Below are 21,686 nucleotides of genomic sequence, written 5' to 3'. Positions count from 1 at the left end.
TTTTACATTCAACAAAATGTTGATAATTAACATTTTGAGAAGATTTCAAAGACAACAAGATCATATTTGCCTATAAAAGGCTTTGTAATGTGTACATTCAATTCTTAATGAGATTCACATTGCAAGCATAGTCTTTCTGCTCTATTCTACTTCAGTTGTACACTTTGTTTGCTATTTTATCATCTTGCTTAAAATAGGTTATTTGAATAAACACTCTTGCTGTGCAAATAGATCATAGTTTTGATCTAACGTGGCTTGCTCTAAAAGAATTTCCTCTATTGCAGGACTTGAGTCTCTGACTTGAATTTTTTAGCGTTATATTGTCCTATATCTAATCTAATACGTAAGATTTCTATTATGCTAATGATGAAGGTGGACTGTTTTGAGTTATTATTGTGTAGTGGCACATAATGTACATTATGGTGGTTTTCTCTTTATCAGTAATTGTTTTAGGTTTTTTTAAGATTCTCCTTTGATGTTTACATGGGGCTGGTTTGTGGTGCAATATGATCACTAATTATTTTTTAATGTTACTATGTGGACAAGGCAATGTGTGTATTTAGCTCCATGTTGTATTTACAATTGTTTTGCACATCTTATGCTAGTATTTTCATTATCAATAAAACTTTGCTTATAAAATATAACTCCTAAATTATCTTTTTTTTAAGAAAGTGAAATAGGTTACGAATACATAATAATACTCATACCACATTGCAAACTCAGTCATATCAACCATAGCACACTTGCTTCGTTTGCTTCCACAACTCAGCCAACTTATTCAAAGGAACAAGTGAACTTCCACCTTTTTCTTTTGCCTCCTTATCACTTATCTTGAAAATCCTTTGCCTAATCTATTACCCTTTGGTCAAGTCCATCAATTCATTCACTCGGTCTTTCAACTCATTTCCACTCAGTTTAGGAACTAGTTTTACAGCATGTGACATAAAAAAATACAAACTAAATTTGTGTTTAGAAATTCATTTTTGAATTTCACACTTTTTTAATTAAGCTTAATTTCTAGAATTAATTCTATATTTTTCATGCAAAAAGCAACGGGGAATTTGGAGATAAACTAGTCCAAGAAGCATGCTCCCTCCAAGAATCTCCTAACCTTTTCAAATTGACAAGAGAAGATCCACCTCCTTCTCTTGCCTCCTTAGCACTTCTTTTCATCTTCAAAATTGTCTCTCTAATCTCTTTCCCTTTTTCTGATTCCATCAACTCCTTAACTCTCTCCCCCAACTCATTTCCACCCACAAACCCATTTTTTGACTCATTTAGTTCCAAAGCCACCTTCATTTCCTCAACCAAAATCATTTTGTTCAACCATTGTTCGGCATACAAAGGCCATGCAACCATAGGCACTCCTTCACAAATAGCTTCCAACACTGAGTTCCATCCACAGTGAGTCACGAATCCACCAACTGATTCGTGACTCAATATGGCACCTTGTGGTGCCCAATTTCTCACCACCATTCCCTTTTCCTTCGTCCTCTCCAAAAACCCTTCTGGCAACAAGTCATCCAAACTAAGTTCCTCCAAGTTCGACTCGCTCCTTACAATCCATAAGAATCTTTGCTCACTTTTCTCCAATCCAATAGCTATCTCATTCAACTGAGCCTTAGAAAATCTCCCCATGCTTCCAAAACTCAAAAACACGACGCTTTGACTAGGTTGCGAGTCAAGCCAACACAAACACCCATTTTCATCTCCTCCATAGGAAGATGTAATCAAAGGTCCAATACAAAAAATGGATGGAGTTGTTCCATCAGGAACACATACCCCTTCATTCAAACCTTTAATAGCTTTTTCTTCAATAGCATCAAAAGTATTCACAATAATCCCAGCACATTCCCTCATTGTTTTCGCCGAGTCAAGCAAAATCTTGCACCCTTTACTCTCAGAATCCTTAGCTTCATCAGGGTAATCATCTGTCGAAAAATTCTTTGGTAACCCGGGAATTTCAAGAGGCATATGAAGATCCTTAATGGGTTTGGTAGCTTTTTGGTGAACGGTTGGAAAGTGAAGGAAAGTGGAAAGAATGGTAGCACCTGAAGTATAGTAAAAGTAAGTAGGAATTTCAAGGTTGGTGGTGACTTGTGAGGCACTATAGGTAAGGAAATCTAAGATAACACCTTTGAGGTTTGTGGTTTTGGAAATGGAGTTGAGAATGTTGTGAACATGATGGTTGCTTTTGTGTGAGACTTCAAGTGTAAGTAAGTGTGCACTATGTATTGGAGGAAACATGGCTGAAACATTGGCTATGTAGTGGAAATTAATTGAAGAGAATGAAATGGGAGGAATGTAGTGGAAATTAATTGAAGGAAACATGGCTGAAACATTGGCTATGTATTGTTCTTGTGGAGAAATGGTTTCTTTGTTGGTGTTTGTGTTTTTGGTGGGTGGTGTAAGAATTAGAAATTTAATGGAAAATAATGGGTGGTGAGTTAATATTAGTTTTCCTAATTCAATCATGGACATTAAGTGTCCACTCCCTAGAGCAGGATATAGAACTATAGTGTCATTCATGATTGAGAAGAGAAGATGGTAGAGTGTTTATTTTGTTGAATTTACATGAAGATATGAGATGTATTTAAAGACAGTGGGGGTAGGGTACGTAGTGTCATTCATGTGACTAGGAATAGATTTCTTTTTCTAAAAAATTCCACCGAAAAGTTGCACCGTCAGAGTATTAGATTGTAAGAACGTGAACAAAAATGATCGATTAGTGAAAAATATAGATGAATATTTTTTAGGCTAAATGAAGTAGAAAATGACAATTCCACTAGGTATCATTGTCATGTCATTTTCTTTCTTTTTGGAAGAATCATTTTTTAAGATTAACACTTTTTTTTTCCGTCTTGTAATTTCTTTTATATTTAGTTATTTTAAGTAAATCTAAATTTTGAAAAACTTTTTAAAGAATAGGTGAACCAATCATACTTTAGAATACCATGAATTTTGTGTAATCTTATCATGATTCATGAATGAAACAATGTCAGATTTTGCATATGTTGTTCTGCGCAATATTCTAGAAGTGCGTTATGGGCAAATAACAATATCCGATTAAAATAAATAAAAATGTAAAAGAAAAAACAAGAAGAAAACAATAAATAATCTAACAAATATATATTTTTCGCCAATATTACACACTATTCGTCCCTTCACTTAATTTTTAAGAAATACTTTTATCTTTTATCTTTTTTTTTTGTCCCAATTTGTATGTTTTGGACTAAAATGTCCTTACTTATGATTAAACTCACATGTGATAAGTCAAAAGTCACAACTCCTTTAATAGTTTTATGGTGTATTTTCCAACCAAGGTAAACATGGAAAAAATATTAAATATACTAAAACATCAAATATTTTAGAATATAGATGAAGTTCTAAAACATCAAAAGATATAAAAAATGGAGGAAGTATGATCCTACTCAGTGCAAATGATTAATTTTCGCATTTACATACAAATGATACTCGATTTCTAAGAAAACATACATACAAATTTAAAAAGATCAATTTACTTTAGTTTTTTAAAAAAGTCAATAAATTATAATCATTGAAGTTATAAAATCAAATAGTATTAGTAGTTCTACTGATTTGAATCCGAGTGGCAAGCCTCAATAATTTTGAGTGGCAAATAGTATTAGTAAAAGCTTCAAACCTTGTAAGAAGGAACAAATGCTAACATAACAATTAAATCCAAGTGTATTATTGATGGAAAAATTAAACATGTTTGTCATTCTTTCATAAACTAATTTTTAGTACTTGAATTCTTATCACGGACTAGGTTTTTTTAAAAATGCAGAATGAATTAAAATCTCTATTCCAAACACAAGGTGTGTATGGTAAATTGAGGAAAGATTAACAATAAATTGAGGAGGTAAATTGAGGAAAGATTAACAAAGTTATAAAAACATTACTCCCTCTGTTTCAAAATACATGTCCAATTTTTGCAATGTGCACTATTTACTTGACTTACTTTGATCATACTTTTTAACTAATGTATAAATACACATATTAGCATGTAAGATGTTGTTTGATTTGTCTCGACAAATATTTTCAAAATATTAAATTTTTATAATTTTTTACTTTAGATAATTAAAGATATTAACAGTCAAAATTGTGCATTGGCATATGTGAAGTGATTGACTTGGACATGTATTTTGAAACGGAGGGAGTGGTTTGGACAAAATTTTATCACGGTATAACGTTTCTCATGACTTTGTAACTGTTTGAGATAAAATGCGATATTATAGTTTTTCATAAACTATAATAATTCTTCACAGCTTCTAGAACAAGGAAAAAGACACATTGCAAATGTTGGGGCAGTTACCACACATGTAATAATATTGGTTGCTGAATTTAACGTGGTCCCATGAAATGATGACACCAAAAATACAAGTGGATCTAAAGTTAGTGTCTCAAATAAAAAAATAGAAGAAAAGTTTCTACTATTATTGGTAAGTAAACGTTGGATAGCTAATTGATTTGGCTGTTTTCAAAAAAATGTTAGTTCATGAATAGGTATGAAGATTGATTAAGATTTTCTTTTCAAACACGGAAAATGATCAAAATCAGTCTACACAATCAAAACTATTATAATAAATTATTGCAATAATTGAGTTATATTTTTGTTTATTTACAAAGGATGGATTGCTCGTCATAAGTTTAACTCAGTTGATAGAAACATAGTTTGAATTTCATCTCAAAAGATAGCTCAAATGATAAGGGTATTCAAACATATTTATATACACAACAGTCAGGGAACTTGAGCAACTTGGTACAAATAACAAACTACAAACAACTTTGAAACCAACTTCAACATCCACCCTCACGTTTAGCATGAGCCTCGGTCCAATTCCCACATTGCAAACAACTTCGTAACCAACTTCAACACCCACCTCATGCCTAGCGTGAGACTGAGTCTAATTCCCACATCACAATCTTTAACTCGGCTTTGATACCATGTTAAATGAGCTTGGATCTCATCCCAAAAGCTAGCTATGTTGAAATTTTATATTATTTAGTATGTTTTTGGTATTTTGTTTGACAAACTCACAATGCTTCTTGTTGATACATATGAGTTTGAGAATAGGTGTTAGATAATAAAGTTTTGAGCTTAAGCTATCGAACATTTATATTAGTAAGTTAGAGTAGATTAGGTTTTATTATATATTCTCTTATAATCTTTTGTAATGGTAAGCTATTGATATTCTATAAAACTCTAATCGTTAACTCATTTATCTATATTGTTAACACATTGCATATTATATGTTGAAGTTGCGGTTTGAAACCCAAACACCTCATTTATTCACCTTAAGAGGTAAATTTCTAACCAATAACTATTTGACAAAAAAAAAGATGAGTGTTGGTTTTTTTTTTTAACTTACTAAATAATATGATAAAATAATATTAAATATATTTATAATATTTGTTTTTACAGTAAACCATTTTAATTGAAAATATATAATTATTAGTTAAAAGAATCACAATTTCGGTTTATGAAAGCTGTTGGAACACTAGTTAATTCTAGTGAGAAAATTGGAAAGAAAAACACTATGAAAGAACTAGTGTGTAGGTGTGACTTAAAAATGTCCCACATTGGAGGGTCACCCCAACTAGTAAGTGTTTATATATGGGTCGTGGGTCGTGGATTAAAAAAATGATATTATATTTTTTGTTACTTGAAAATGTTAAATTAATTAATTAATTAATTTAATCATTATCCGTAAGCGCTACGCGTAACAAATAAATTTGTTACGATCCAACCCGATCCAAAACGAGTATCCAGAAACTTCCGGATATATCCAATTAAGAAACAAAACGCGTTTGCTTAAGGATTAAGCAGACTTAATCCCCAAGTCACTCGTTTTTTGTTACAAACTCTCCCTATAAAAGGAGAAGTTCGCCCCACTCATTCTTCACACCGAAAAGAATTTCATTGAGTTGTCGGGAATTCTTTTCTTCTCTTCTCCCTCCGACTTGCGATAGCGAGTTTCTTCTGCTTCTACTCCTTTCTGTCCCTTCGGTATTAAGAGTGTTCTTAAGACCATGGTCCCTTGGTCTTAAGTTCATAATCCCTTCGATAATATATGATTCTTCGGAATATAGAGTACTATTAAGATCATAGTCCCTTTTCGTAATACTAATGTCCCGTCGGAATTAAAGAATGATCTTAACAGTATATAAATTATTTTAATAATTTTCTATTTAAGGAGAAATGGTGGATCACCATATTTGAGTGGTCGTAGTGCCATATTGATGTTTTGGAGAAGTTAGAAGGTGGTAACACCATATTTGAGTGGTCTCAGCACCATAATAGAATGATAATAATACCATATTAATTTGAGTGGTCTCAGCACCATAGAATGGTAATAATACCATATTAATTTGAGTGGTCTCAGCACTATAATAGAATGGTAATAATACCATATTAATTTGAATGGTTTCAATATTAAAGAGTGGTCTTAGTACCATATTTGAGGGTGTAATTCTCGAACGATTTTTCTACCGTGCAGTAGTTAATCGAACAGTTGTAGCTGGGCTTGTTTTATCCTGGAGGCGGCATGGTTGATAGTCTACCTTGCACAACTTTGGATAGTGCCATGAAACGTCTTAAAGAGAGCGACCTGGTCGTGACTCAACCTAGTAACAACTTCGGTAGATGATAGAATTTGGAAATTCAAATTTAACAGTTTGAAAATCCAAAAACAACAAAAGCTTATATCATACTCCCTCCATATCAAATTATAAGAAAAATAATTGAGGCCACAAAAATATTGGTTAAACAACTAAAACACGTTAGCTTTTTTGTATAAAAAATAATATAATCATTACTTAATTAAATATAACAATTTTTATTTGTAAATTTTTTAACCAATGTTGTTGAAGCACAAATTAATAACACCTTTTTGTTATTACTAACGGATGTTTTCATGATAGATAGAAAGATTGGTGCATTTTAATGACTTAAAACTCTGCGGTCAAATAGTTTCGTCTATGCAATAAAAGATATACGTGTGTTTACAGTACAAACAATCATGCCTCTGAAGAGCACAAGATTAAATTGTCAACCCAGCATATTGTATAATTTTTTTTTTTTGGTTACAGCATATTGTATAAATGATGCAACTCTTTTAGAGCACCCCAAAGACAAAAGAAATGATGAATCAACTTTGGTTCCGTAAATTCTATTAAGTGGTCCAATCCCGGCAGAGCCACATCAATACTTAACATGCCATATAATTTTCAGTCCAGTGATACTTTTGTAAAAATGAATTATTAACTCATAAAATATTTTGTCTAGTTTCAATATCCAATATTATCTTTTTTAAATTTACGCAATCAAGTGCAGGGATATAAATGTGCAAGTCTTTTACGGCCACAAGACTATGGGCACAAGTTTAGATGCACTCACAAAAGAGTATGATATAAAATTAATTTTTTATTACTTTTAAAATAATTAAACCAATAAGATGTGAAATTTATATTTTTGAGTGTGCCTAAGATATTTGTATTTGGACTTATGACCATGTAAGAATAATCCAAAAATAATATTAATTTGATTAATATGGAACACTATCACGAGTCCCTTAGCTATGGAACTCTTATCAAATGTTATGGAACAACTTATAAAAAAATAAAAAATAATGACATGAACCCCTCTTCCAAACATGCATACATGACATACAAATATGATATTATGTCAATAAAGAACTCATATGACACTTCCATTAATTAAGTAGCATGATCTAAGAACTCATATTATGTCATACAACTTTTTTTTTTTAAAAGGATTAGGTCATACAACTTTAACTCACGTTTTAAAGTTTTACTTATATTTATTTTTGTTGCAACTTAAAGTATTTTTAATTCTCTACCGAAAAGAAAAGTATTTGCAATTAATATTAATATGAAAAGAGGCATGTTACAAAAATTTAGTCTACCAAACTCATGAGAGAAAGAGTTAGAGACAGGCGGCAACCCTAGGGTAGGAGGGGCTTGATCATCTAGGGTGGCACCATATGGAAGAGATCGAGAAGAATGGGTAGTCATTAGCTCGTAACGTCAAAAAGCGAACTGATCGCATGATCGAGGACATGACAGATCAAGGTTTTCTTTTCTTTAGAGAGGTCCGGGAGTTCCAAGTTACAGCAGGTATGTGCAAGGGTATCGTGGTTCAGGTTACGATAGGCATGGGGAATGGTTACAACACACATTAGCAAAGGTTTGACAACGGTTCACATGATCAGATACATGAAAGACCTCGCAGTTGATCATTTTAGTTAGCACATGATTCTTCAATCAATGGTTCATCGGAATCGGCTACCTAGGGCCGCTCCTACAAATTCGGAGGCTCGGTTCTGTAGGTGAAAATAAGCTCGTAATAAAATAAAAATGTATTTTTTTTTTTTTAAGAACAATGTTCTATTTAAATTTTGTAAAAGATAAATGCAAGGTGTCGTCTATAAGCGGTACACCCAAAGGTGAAAATCACTACCATATAGCTGAGGAACCTCAAACCACCCACCCAAAAACACACCCACCTAAGACTTAGCAGTACTATTGGGCTATAATATTTTTTGAAGCCCATGCCTTGGAGAGACCCAGTTCCATTGAACGGTTTGCACACCTCAAAGGTCCGGCCATGCGGCTACCTACTATTTCACTAATATTCCAGAACACTTGCAATTTGTTGATTTGAAGAAAGGTTTTAAGGTATGTGAGAAATAGAAATGCATGTGGGAAAGTTTTTGGTTTTGTGAATTTCACTCAGGTGCGTGATATTGATAAACTGAGAAAATGGCATTGAATAATGTGTTTTTTTTAGTGATGCATGCTTGGAACATGAATTATATCAACATAATTTTGTCTCCTTTTGGAATAGTCCTAAAAAAATACCCTTGTACTTCAAAAATAGCAAGGCTTGATTTTGCTCGTGTTTTAATCTGTGTGAAACACTTAGAGGATATTACTGAACTAGAGGACTTATTGGTTAATGAAAAATTATATAAAATGATAATTGTGGAATAGCCTTTGCTCTGATACCATGTTATGAATCATGGAATCCCAGGGATAAAGATCATAGTGATCAGCTAGAAAGAGAGCATAGGTGTGTGTATTCATGTGGGAGATACCCATAGTGAATCATAGTAGAGTAAACTAGATTTGATAAAAGATGAATGAAATGATACATGAGTGTTCCTATATATAGAGTTTAGTTGTGTAACTAACTCTAACTAACTCTTAACCAAGCTTCTCAAACACTCTAACTAATTATAGTCTAATAAGTCCTAAAAGTAGACCCTTATAACATATCAGAATTTTCCAAGCAGCCACATATTGTTGATTTGAAGGATGTTAGATTATGTGGCTCTAATTCTCCACTTCTACAAGCCATTATATTTGACTTTTACAAGCCAATATGTGCCTACAATATTTGACCAAGAGAAATCATGTTTTTCTTCCAAGCTCTTACTCTAGGTTGGATGTTCCAACTTTGATTCTTACTCTAGGTTGGATGTTCCAACTTTGATTCTTACTCTAGGTTGGATGTTTCAACTTTGATACTTACTCTAGGTTGGATGTTCCAACTTTGATTCCTACTCTAGGTGGATGGTCCAACTTTGATTCCTTCACTCTTAAGTAAGAGATTAAGGCCTATATATATGTAAGCAACATGAAAGGCTTGAGATATAATGAGTTATCACATAACAATTAACACACTTTGTAACATACACTTGAGTGTATTTTTGGTGAGAATTCTTGTTCCATTTTAGAGAGTATTTTAGGAGATATTGAGAGAAAATATTGTCCTTTGTCCTCATCACTATAAGAGGACTTGTTGTACTCTTTTCTTTTACATAGTGGAACTTTGCTCGTGATCGCCCGTGGTTTTTTACTTCTCATATTGAGGAGTTTTCCACGTAAATCTTGTGTGTTATTTCTCTTGTTATTTTACTTACTTCTCTTTAATTCCCAATTGCATCGATCCTGTGCTTCCGCATTGCGCTGATATCCCTAACAAGTGGTATCAGAGCACTAAGTTGGGAATTTCAAAATGTCTCCCAAATTTGACATTGAGAAGTTTGATGGCAAGATTAGCTTTTCTATTTGGAGAGTCCAGATGAGGGCCGTTCTTACTCAGAACGGACTAAAGAAAGCTTTAAATGGAAAGTCAAAGAAATCGGCTTCCATGACCGACGATCAGTGGGACGAGATGGATGAAAAGGCGCTTTCATCAATCCAACTTTGCTTGTCTAAAGAGGTTCTCCGTGAAGTAGTCAAGGAAACAACTGCTGCGGGATTATGGCTGAAGTTAGAAACTCTCTACATGACCAAGAACCTTGCAAACAAGCTTCGTCTCAAAGAACGTATTTATACCATTAGAATGGTTGAAGGTACTCCTATTCAATCTCATCTTGATGAATTTAACTCTATCATTTTGGATCTGGAAAATATTGATGTTAAAATTGATGATGAAGATAAAGCTGTTTTGTTGGTTATCTCTTTACCTTCTACCTACAAACACTTCAAAGAAATCATGTTGTATGGAAATAATGATTCCTTATCCTTTGAAGATGTTAAATCTAATTTATTGTCCAAAGAAAAATTTGATCTTGAAGTTCATTCTTTGGACAAGGGTGAGGGCTTAAGTGTTAGAGGTAGAACTCAAGAAAAAGGGAGTACCAGTCACAAAAAATCCAGATCCAAATCCAGAGGACGCAAATCCAACAAAACCTGTCGCTATTGCAAGAAATCTGGCCACGAGATTTCTGATTGTTTTATCTTGAAGAAAAAGCAAGAAAAACAAGAAAAAGGAAAATCTCCACAATCTCCTGAAGCTGCCAATATTGAAGCTGATTCTGGCGATGACATTACTTTATCTGTTGTCACCTCTAATAAGAGGAGTAAAACAGAATGGATTCTTGATACTGGATGTACTTTTCATATGTGTCCTTATAAGGATTTATTTACCACTTTTGAACCTGTTCATTGTGGTGTTGTCTTGATGGGTAATGATGCCCAATGCAAGGTTGCAGGAATAGGTACAGTTCAGATCAAGACTAATGATGGTGTTGTCAGGACTTTGGCTAACGTCCGCTATATACCTGATTTGAAGCGGAATTTAATTTCTCTTGGCACTCTTGAGTCTCTCGGGTGCAAGTACTCATCTGAAGGTGGAGTTCTAAAGGTATCAAAAGGTTCTCTTGTTTTATTAAAAGCTAACCGAATTGGTAGCTTATATATCCTGCAAGGGACTGTTGTGACAGGTTCAGCAGCTGTATCATCTTCTATGCCTGAAAATGATGTCACCAAATTATGGCATATGCGTCTGGGCCATATGAGTGAAAAAGGCATGTATCTTCTGAGCAAGCAAGGCCGCCTTGGTAAACAAGGCATCGGTAAGTTGGAGTTTTGTAAACATTGTGTTTTTGGGAAACAGAAGAAGGTTAGTTTCTCTACTGCAACTCACCGTACCAAAGGTATTCTTGATTATATTCATTCTGACCTTTGGGGGCCTTCCAAAGTTCCTTCCTATGGAGGACGCCGCTATATGATGACTATCATTGATGATTTTTCTCGTAAGGTTTGGGTTTATTTTCTGCGGCATAAAAATGAGACTTTTCCCACATTCAAGAAGTGGAAAATTCTTGTTGAAACTCAAACAGGGAAGAATGTGAAGAAGCTCAGAACAGATAATGGATTAGAGTTCTGCAGTGGTGACTTTAATGAGTTCTGCACAAATCATGGTATTGCTAGACACAAAACCATCCCAAGGAATCCCCAGCAAAATGGTGTTGCAGAACGTATGAACATGACTCTACTTGAAAGAGCACGGTGTATGCTCTCAAATGCTGGGTTATGGCATCGACGTGACCTTTGGGCCGAGGCAACATCTACTGCATGTTACTTGGTCAACCGTTCTCCACATTCAGCACTTGACTTCAAAGTTCCAGAAGAGATTTGGTCAGGTAATCCTGTTGATTATTCTAATTTAAGAATTTTTGGATGTCCTGCATATGCACATGTCAATGATGGCAAATTAGCTCCAAGAGCTGTTGAGTGCATATTTCTTGGTTATGCATCTGAGTCTAAGGGGTATCGTTTGTGGTGCTCTGATCCAAAATCTCAAAAATTAATTCTTAGTAGAGATGTGACTTTTAATGAGGATGCATTAGTATCTCCTGGAAAACAGTCTTCCGTGTCTTCTTTTCCTAGTACAGGTAATCTGCAGAGTACTAGCGAGAAGGTGGAGTTTGTATTAAAGCCTGCAGCTCCTAATGTTGATGTCCCATCTTCTTCAACAAATGAATCCAACATTGATGACCATGTTGTTGATGATGACCATGAAGATAGTACCACTTCTCCTATTCAGCAACAAGGAGATGATTACTCTATTGCCCGAGACAGAGTTAGAAGACAAATTAGAAAGCCAGCCAGATACACTGATAGTGACAATTTAGTTGCTTATGCACTATCTGTTGCACAAGAGGTAAATGATGGTGTTGAACCTGCCAGCTATACTGAAGCTGTTTCTTGTGTTGAATCTTCTCAGTGGCTAGTGGCTATGAATGAAGAAATTGAGAGCCTTCATAAAAACGGTACTTGGGTTTTGACAGAGCTTCCTAAAGGCAAACGACCATTAAAGTGTAAATGGATCTATAAGAAGAAAGACGGCATTCCCGGGGTTGAAGATCCAAGATGTAAAGCACGCCTAGTCGTTAAAGGCTTTAATCAAAAGGAAGGTATTGACTTTAATGAGATATTCTCACCTGTTGTTCGTCATACTTCCATTCGTGTTTTACTTGCATTTGTTGCTTTGTTTGATTTGGAGTTGGAGCAACTTGATGTTAAGACAGCTTTTCTACATGGAGAGCTGGAAGAAGAAATTTACATGGATCAACCTGAGGGATTTATTGTTCCTGGAAAGGAGCATCTTGTTTGTCGTTTGAAGAAATCCTTATATGGCCTTAAGCAAGCTCCAAGGCAGTGGTACAAAAGGTTTGACTCTTTCATGATTGGGCAAAGTTATTGCAGAAGTCAATATGATGACTGCATTTATTTTCAAAATTTTCAAAATGGATCTTTCATATACTTGTTACTTTATGTTGATGATATGCTAATTGCATCACGTGACAAGTCCTTGATCCAGAAATTGAAAACTCAACTCAATAATGAGTTTGATATGAAAGAGTTAGGTGCAGCAAAGAAAATTCTTGGTATGGAGATTCGCAGGGACCGTCAAGCTAGTAAATTGTTCTTATCTCAACAAAATTATATTGAGAGGGTGCTTGATAGGTTTAATATGAATAATTGCAAATCTGTTTCTACTCCACTTGCTGCACATTTCAAGTTATCTTCAGAACTTTGCCCAGACACAAAGGAAGAGATGGAGCATATGTCACATGTTCCTTATGCTAACGCAGTTGGCAGTCTTATGTATGCCATGGTATGTACTAGACCAGATCTAGCATATGCTGTTAGCGTGGTAAGCCGGTATATGCATAATCCCGGCAAAAGTCACTGGAGTGCTGTAAAATGGATTTTTCGGTATCTAAAAGGTACTTCTGATATTGGCTTGGTATTTAACAGAAAAATGGCTACAACCAATGATGTTATAGGTTATGTTGACTCAGACTATGGTGGTGATCTTGATCGAAGAAGATCTCTTTCTGGTTACATCTTTACTCTCTGTAATAGTGCTATCAGCTGGAAAGCTGCACTTCAATCTATTGCTGCATTATCTACAACTAAAGCAGAATATATTTCAGCAACAGAGGGTGTTAAAGAGGCTATTTGGCTTCGAGGTTTGGTCAATGAACTTGGTCTTACACAGGGTGTTCTTACTGTGTTTTGTGACAGCCAGAGTGTTATTCATTTGACCAAGAATAATCGTTATCACGACAAAACCAAACACATTGATGTAAAACACCACTTTATCCGAGATATTGTTGTTGCTGGTGAAATTATAGTTGAAAAGATTCACACTTCTGAGAATCCAGCAGATATGCTTACCAAGTCACTTCCAAATACCAAATTTCAGCATTGTCTGGACTTGGTTGGTCTCTACAGCACTTAAGTGCCCTTCGGGGATTTATTTGGCGATGAGCACTTGTCGAATTCGAACCAAGGTGGAGAATGTTAGATTATGTGGCTCTAATTCTCCACTTCTACAAGCCATTATATTTGACTTTTACAAGCCAATATGTGCCTACAATATTTGACCAAGAGAAATCATGTTTTTCTTCCAAGCTCTTACTCTAGGTTGGATGTTCCAACTTTGATTCTTACTCTAGGTTGGATGTTCCAACTTTGATTCTTACTCTAGGTTGGATGTTTCAACTTTGATACTTACTCTAGGTTGGATGTTCCAACTTTGATTCCTTCACTCTTAAGTAAGAGATTAAGGCCTATATATATGTAAGCAACATGAAAGGCTTGAGATATAGTGAGTTATCACATAACAATTAACACACTTTGTAACATACACTTGAGTGTATTTTTGGTGAGAATTCTTGTTCCATTTTAGAGAGTATTTTAGGAGATATTGAGAGAAAATATTTTCCTTTGTCCTCATCACTATAAGAGGACTTGTTGTACTCTTTTCTTTTACATAGTGGAACTTTGCTCGTGATCGCCCGTGGTTTTTTACTTCTCATATTGAGGAGTTTTCCACGTAAATCTTGTGTGTTATTTCTCTTGTTATTTTACTTACTTCTCTTTAATTCCCAATTGCATCGATCCTGTGCTTCCGCATTGCGCTGATATCCCTAACAAAGGAAAACGGAAACTCCAAGGCGGACAAAACATCTTCAGTTGGTAATTTTTACAAGCCCAACACATTTAGCCCTCCTTCAACACGATAACATGATGGAAGACCACAAGTTTTCCCTCATACAAGAAAGGGATATATTGTGATAACGGGTCCATGGAGCTACAAGTGGATTCAAGATCGTAACTTTGATGTTGTTATGTTAAACTTTTCTCCTAAAGGGAAGACAAAACAACATAGTCAAGGAAATCCCTCTATCAAGACTCATGCAAATCATAAGGGTCCTTCTCTAATTTCTTTGCGGAGCATAGTAAGGATGTCTTTCAAAGAAGGTTAGGCCATGTTGAGAATGTTCAAGCAGCACACAAAAAGAAGAGGATTGTAAGTTCAACTCTAAAACCAGACTCTATGGGAAAAGGAGTTTCTTTGGATGTAGGTAACCCAGCTTCAGATACTCATAGGGATTGGAAAAAATGCTTGATTTTACATGACAAAACAAAAGGGGCTATGAAAGACGTTGTGGATATATGAAAGACTATTAGGTTGAAATTTAATCGGGATAAAGCCAATATGTTTAATGTTCTTTCTAGGGGTGGTAATAATGGTATATCGAGAGGAGGGGTTCAAGTTGAGTCGAATTGTGAGGGTAATGGTGAGGGTGTGAAAGAGAGGGAGGTCGGTGGTCGAGATGTTTATAGAGTGGTTGTTTTTTGTGTAGGGTGGATGGGGTTCAAATGAAGATTATTTCTTAAATGTTCAATGGTTGGAAGGTTGGGAGAAGAGTAGGGCTTTTTGAATTTGGTAAAGAAACAACGACCAACACTAATGTGTATGCAAGAGACAAAGTTTGAATTTTTAGACGATATTTTGCGAACCGCTATTTATGGATCAAAGCAGTTAGGGTTCTTACATGCCTTTTGTAAGTGCATCTAGTGTTATTCTGACCATTTAGGATGGTTCAGAAGTCGAAGTGTGGAGTACTATGAGCATGGAAAATGTTTTGATCATTAAAGGTTGTTTTATTATAGATGGTGGTGAATTCTTGATTGGAAATAATTATGATCCTTGTAAATCAAGTTGCAGACAAGATTTGTGTTTACAGTTGGGTGTTTTAATTCATAATAACAGGGATGCAAACTGGTCTGTGTGGTGACTTCAATGCCATTAGATCAGCTGAAGAACGTAAAATTAGACTGAGTGGTCCACGATATGATGATTTTACCAATTTTAATCAGTTTATAGACAACAATGTTTTATTTGATCTCCCTTTGTGTGGTAGGCGTTATACTTAGTACCAGGGTGACAATGTGTTAATGAGTCATCTCGATATATTTTTATTATCTGAAGATTGGTGTGTTCAGTTGCCCAACTGTATTCAACAAGCTTTGGTCCGAGACTTTTATGATAATTTTTTAGCTCCATGGACCTTTTTGATATATAAATTGATGTGGATAATTGGGGATCTCTTCCCCATCGTATGTTAAAATGTTGCGTGGATCCTCCAGGTTACAATGAGTTTGTTCGAGATAGGTGAAGGTGAGAAAAACACAACAACAGAGTTGAATTGTATTGGCTTTTTCTGAAAAATCTTTTTCTAAGTGTTTGATCAAAGTGAATAAAATGGAAAGGTTGATGATATGAAGTTGTTAGGTTGTGGGGAAGGGGTGAGGCTTAGAATTGGTGTATGAGGTTGAGGGCATGAGAGGAAGATCAGTTAAGGGAGTGATGTATTTTGCTGCATTCTATTGTTTTGTAAGAAAATGCCAATGAGAAATGACTTTGGAAATTGCATGTCTCAAGTATTACAATGTCAGTACCGTGTATAACTTCTTGCTCTCGGCGGACCAAAACATTAGAGTTGATGATTATATTTTTATTTGGCGAAAATAGGTTCCTATTTGAAAGTAAGTTTCTTCGTGTGGCGTCTTATCCACGATCAAATTCCTACAACTAATAATTTAATCAGGAGGGGAGTGAATATGGTTACTACGCAGATTTGTGTGGGAGGTTGTGGCAAATCGGAATACGTGGATCGTCTATTTATTTATTGTGATTTTTTTCAGTCAACTTTTGAGCAGTATCTTAAATTTTTTAAACTTATTGATGGTTAATATTGCACGACTTTCAGATCATCTTCTTCAGTTTTGTGCTTTTGGAATATTTTCAAAAAATATCCAGTCAATAATTATTTTGATTTGGGTATCTACAGTTTGGATCATTTGAAAATAAAGAAATCCAATAATCTTTCACCAAAAAGTGGAAACATACAACACCTCCTTGACCAAATTAAACTTCAATATTTTTTTGTGATTGAAGGTGTATCATGTTCATTTTGTTTTTCATTATCATGTGTGGTGGCTCAATTCTCTATTATGTTCAATAGGTAATTTGGATTTTCGGCCATCCTATAGTTTTTTGTTTTGGTTGTAACTGACACTTTTCCTTCAACTTTCAGGCACGTCTTATGTTGGGAAATCAACGTTGTTTGATCAATATATTCAATTTTAGCTTACTCAAAAAAAAAAGAAAAAAGGACTGCATTGTGTTTGAAAATTTTCTCAGGAAATGTTGCTTTAACAAGAAACATGTAAATTTACCTAGATGACTCAAATAATAGATTATGTGAAAAGAGATTTTGATATCACATTTCCTCTCAAAATCTTACGGCATTTAGTATATAAGTTATATCTTCATTTAAATCATTCATATTTGTTATGATTAACCGGCGACACTTGAATTTTAACAACCCCAATTGTTTGTATCATACATCACTATATTTGATCCATTGAACATGGATCCACTCCCTCTCCTCGACCCAAATGAACCATGGATATGATACTTGTTTGAGAATCTATAAGAGCTCCAAGGGAAAAAAAATAGCTAAATGATCAAGATATCTCCATTCAAAATCTAAAGGTGTTTATTATTTGGGTTACATCTCCTTTATATCATTCATTTGGTTCATTCATAATCGATGTGTGAGGAAGGAAAATGGATTTTTGGTGATTATCCAAAAAAATTGTACTCAAACTCATAGAGCTCAATGGTTGAATGAGCTCCAGCGATGAAGAATAAATTTGGAAATATGAGAGAGATTTTTCATTTAGAAGAGGAAGAATTTTCTAAAATGTGAATTGCCTCATTCATGATAATATGTCTATTAGGCAATTACGGTAACATCCTAATTTTTAAAAGTGATGATGTATTTTTTTATCAATAAGAACAATCAAGCATTATCTCACTAAGTGCGGTCAGTTACATAGATCAAATTAAGTCACAATGTTCTATCTGAAATCATATTTTGATCTAACTCATTAACCTTTAAATCTTTTCTAATATTTTCTCTTATAGTTTTTCTAGGTCTTCATCTACCTCATCTAATATGACTCTCTTCCATCTGATCTACTCTTTATACTACAATATCTATTGGTCTCTCTCTATGCTCCATACCACCTAAGCCTATTTTCTACCATCTTATCTACTATAGGTGCCACCCCAATTCTCTCTCTCTCTCTCTCTCTCTCTCTCTCTCTCTCTCTCTCTCTCTCTCATGGTGTCAATCCTCAACCTATACAGTCTAGTCTTACCGCTCGTCCAACACAACATCCTCATCGCTGCTACGCTTACTTGATTTTTGTGTTGGTTTTTAACCGCCCAACACTCTGTCGTACAATACAACATCGCTGATATATATGATTGTTGTCCGACATAATTTTTCTTTCAATTTAAGCGGTACTTTCTTATCACATAAAAGACATGATGCTTTTTTTATAAAATCAAAAAATTCTAACCTTGAGATCTTTCGGTCATAATCGTCTTTTAATAAAAATCAAAGTATGCTTCCTTTCTAAAGTATTTTTAAAATGACGATCAGATGAAATACCATTACTTTTTAAATGTAAAAAACATAAATCGAGGTAGATAAAATACATACATACGTTACAATACATATCATAAATTTTAGGAAAATGTAAGGATTTTGAACTAGTTACAAACAAAAATAAGTAAGGATTTTGAACTAGTTACATACATACATATCATATGAACTATCCCACCTAGACATCCATACCCTAGGGGTACTTTTGGTAGACACCTACGTAGAGGGATACTCGAAAAGGTCAAATCCCCAAATTTTTCCCAACAAGTGTTAGGAATCTTATAATAACACAAGACATAAATATACCTTTTGAGCTCATGTGTGATGCAAATGATTCTGCAATTGGAGCAGTGCTTGGTCAACGAGCAACATGATAAAGAATTGCTTATTATAATATTTGTTGGAAAATTTTTGATCCTATATAATTGGGTCAAAATGGTGATGAACACGGATCATGCAATACTGAAATACTTACTAACAACAGGAGATTATAAACCAAGACTGTTGAGATGAATACTGCTACTACAAGAGCTTGATCTAGATAGCCGATATAAAAAGGGAGTTAAAAATGTGGTGGCTGATCATCAGTAAAATCTTGAAGAAAATCTTGCAAGTTAGATGAAAGTTTGCTCTAAAAATATGGATGATATACATTATGGGCTTACATAACAGCTTTTAAAACACACCTGAGAATGTAACCATACCAATCGGTCTACGACAAAGTATGTTACTTACCAGTGAATAAATCATTTTGGGCAGTTAAATTTTTGAATTTTTATGCCAAGTTAGATAGTCGAGAACGACTGTTAAAGTTGAATGAACAGGGGGAGATGTGTTTGAAGGCTTACAAGAATGACGTGATATACAAGGGAGGGATAAAAAGGTATCATGGCAAGGGACTCATAAGGAAGGAGTTTCATGTTTCTCAACAAATCATGTCAAAATATTTTATGACATAAACAAGAAATTTATCACAAAAATAAATAAATCAAAATACTAATTTAATACAAACTAATAAATTAAAGAAGCCCAAGATATTTGGATAACAATTTCTACACTATTATCAAGCCACAAATTCTACTTATATTTGAATGACAATTTCTAGACCATTTTATTGTTCTTAAATTTTATTTTATGAGACAATGAAACAACTTATGACAGGGGCCAACAAAACCCAGATCATGTGAAATTCAAATAGTCATATTATACTACTTCTGCTTCCACAATTGAGCCAACTTATTCAAAGCAATAAGCGAACTTCCACCTTCTTCCCTTGCCTCCTTAGCACTTATTTTCATCTTGAAAATAATTTGTCTAATCTCTTTTCCTTTATCGGAATCCATCAATTCCTTAATTCGATCCCCTAACTCGGTTCCACTCACAAACCCGTCTTTTGAATCCTTCAGTTCCAAAGCAACCTTCATCTCCTCAACCAAAATCACCTTGTTCAGCCTTTGTTCTGCATACAATGGCAACGCCACCATAGGCACTCCTTCACATACAGCTTCCAACACCGAGTTCCATCCACAATGTGTCACGAATCCACCGATTGAGTCATGTTTTAATATTGCACCTTGTGGTGCCCAATTTCTTACCACCATTCCCCTTTCTTTTGTCCTCTCCAAAAACCCTTCAGGCAGCAACTTGTCCAAACTTTGCTCTTCTAAGTCCAACTCAGTCCTAACAACCCACAAGAATCTTTGCTCACTTTTTTCCAATCCAAGTGCTATCTCATTCAACTTAGCCTTAGAAAATCTTCCCATGCTTCCAAAACTTAGTAACACGACGCTTTGAATAGGTTGTGAATCAAGCCAACTTAGACACCCATTTTCATCTTCTCCATACGAAGATGCGATCAAAGGTCCAGTGCAGAAAATGGGTGGAATACCATTAGGAATAAATAATCCTTCATTCAAAGCTTTAATTGCTCTTCCTTCAATACCATCAAAAGTGTTCACTATAATCCCATCACATTCCCTCGTAGTTTTCATGGAATCAAGCATATCTTGTAATGCTTTATTCTCATAAATAGAATCTTTGAAACCGTCAGGGTAATCATCTGTTGAAAGACTCTTTGGTAACCCTGGAATTTGAAGAGGCATATGAAGATCCTTAATAGGTTTTGTAGCATTTTCGTGAACAATTGGAAAATGAAGGAAAGTGGCTACAAAGATTGCACCTGAAGTGTAATAAAAGTAAGTCGGGATCTCGAGTTTCTTGGTTACTTGTGAGGCACTATAGGTGAAGAAATCTAAGATAACAGCTTTGAGGTTGGTGGTTTTGGAAATCGAATGGAGAATGTTTTCAACATGGTGATTGCTATGGTGACAGACTTCAAGGGTGCGTAAGTGTGGTGGAAGTGTTGTAGGGAATGAAATTGGAGGAATGTAATGGAAATTAATTGAGGGAAATGTGGCCGAAACATTGGCTATGTATTGTTCTTGTGGAGAAAGGGTGTCTTTGTTGGTGTTTGTGTTTTTGTTTGGTGGTGTAAGAATGAGAATTGTGATGGAAAATGAAGGGTGGTGAGTTGATATTAGTTTTCCTAACTCAACCATGGGCATCAAGTGTCCACTACCAAGAGCAGGATACAAAACTATAGTGTCCTTCATGTTTGATAATTTGAGTAGCGAAAAATATTATTTTTTATGGTGAATATGAAGTTGGAAGAGGAGAGCTAAGGTGTATTTAAGGACATGTGAAATAGATTTTTTAACATATATAATATATTTGACTTTGACTTAAAATAAAACTATTTGACTTGTTATGAATAAATGAATTTTTTTTGTTATATTTTATAAGTATAATAATAAAGGAGAAAATTTTAGTAAAATAATAATAATATTAATAAATGAGTTTTGTGTTTTATTTTATAAGTGATATTGAGTTTTTTCCTTAAAAAAGAATAATAATAATAATAATAATAATAATAATAATAATAAAGGGATAAATGTTAGGAAAGAGTATCGATGTGAACATAACTCAGTTGGTAAGAACATTATAAAATATATGTAGAGGTGGAATTTGAATCTA

At 34.4% G+C, this 21,686-nt stretch overlaps 2 protein-coding genes and 1 pseudogene across 4 annotated transcripts in view; all 3 read right to left on the bottom strand.

The window, feature by feature from the left end:
* Window positions 1-641: 641 nt before the first annotated feature.
* Window positions 642-2,586, bottom strand: LOC146914136 (UDP-glycosyltransferase 1 pseudogene; annotated as a pseudogene). Its single transcript, XR_015013912.1, has one exon. The product of XR_015013912.1 is annotated as a UDP-glycosyltransferase 1 pseudogene (transcript).
* On the bottom strand, window positions 642-21,290 carry LOC146914135 (UDP-glycosyltransferase 1-like). 2 transcript variants are annotated; one of them, XM_085717054.1, is made up of 2 exons: window positions 19,942-21,290; window positions 642-830 (listed from the first exon to the last, which is right to left on the bottom strand). In XM_085717054.1, the coding sequence occupies exons 1-2, from the start codon at window positions 21,263-21,265 to the stop codon at window positions 823-825; spliced, it is 1,332 nt and encodes a 443-aa protein (XP_085573180.1). In that variant the 5' UTR covers window positions 21,266-21,290; the 3' UTR covers window positions 642-822. The 2 variants fall into 2 exon arrangements, with proteins under 2 accessions (XP_085573180.1, XP_085573179.1); XM_085717053.1 differs by lacking the exon at window positions 642-830 and having other exon boundaries at window positions 19,719-21,290.
* Window positions 642-21,686, bottom strand: part of LOC146914132 (UDP-glycosyltransferase 1-like) — a 52,024-nt gene continuing 30,979 nt past the window's right edge. The window contains exon 2 of the mRNA XM_085717056.1: window positions 642-830. Within this exon, the coding sequence (XP_085573182.1) occupies window positions 823-830 (8 nt within the window). The 3' untranslated portion in view covers window positions 642-822. The remainder of the gene's footprint in view (window positions 831-21,686) is intronic.

Source organism: Medicago sativa, chromosome 6 (genome assembly GCF_051527215.1).
Source record: "Medicago sativa cultivar Bolivia chromosome 6, Bolivia_mono, whole genome shotgun sequence".
Classification (NCBI taxonomy): Eukaryota; Viridiplantae; Streptophyta; class Magnoliopsida; order Fabales; family Fabaceae; genus Medicago; species Medicago sativa.
Note: the sequence above shows the minus strand (reverse complement) of the source record. Positions and strands in the feature narration are given on the sequence as shown.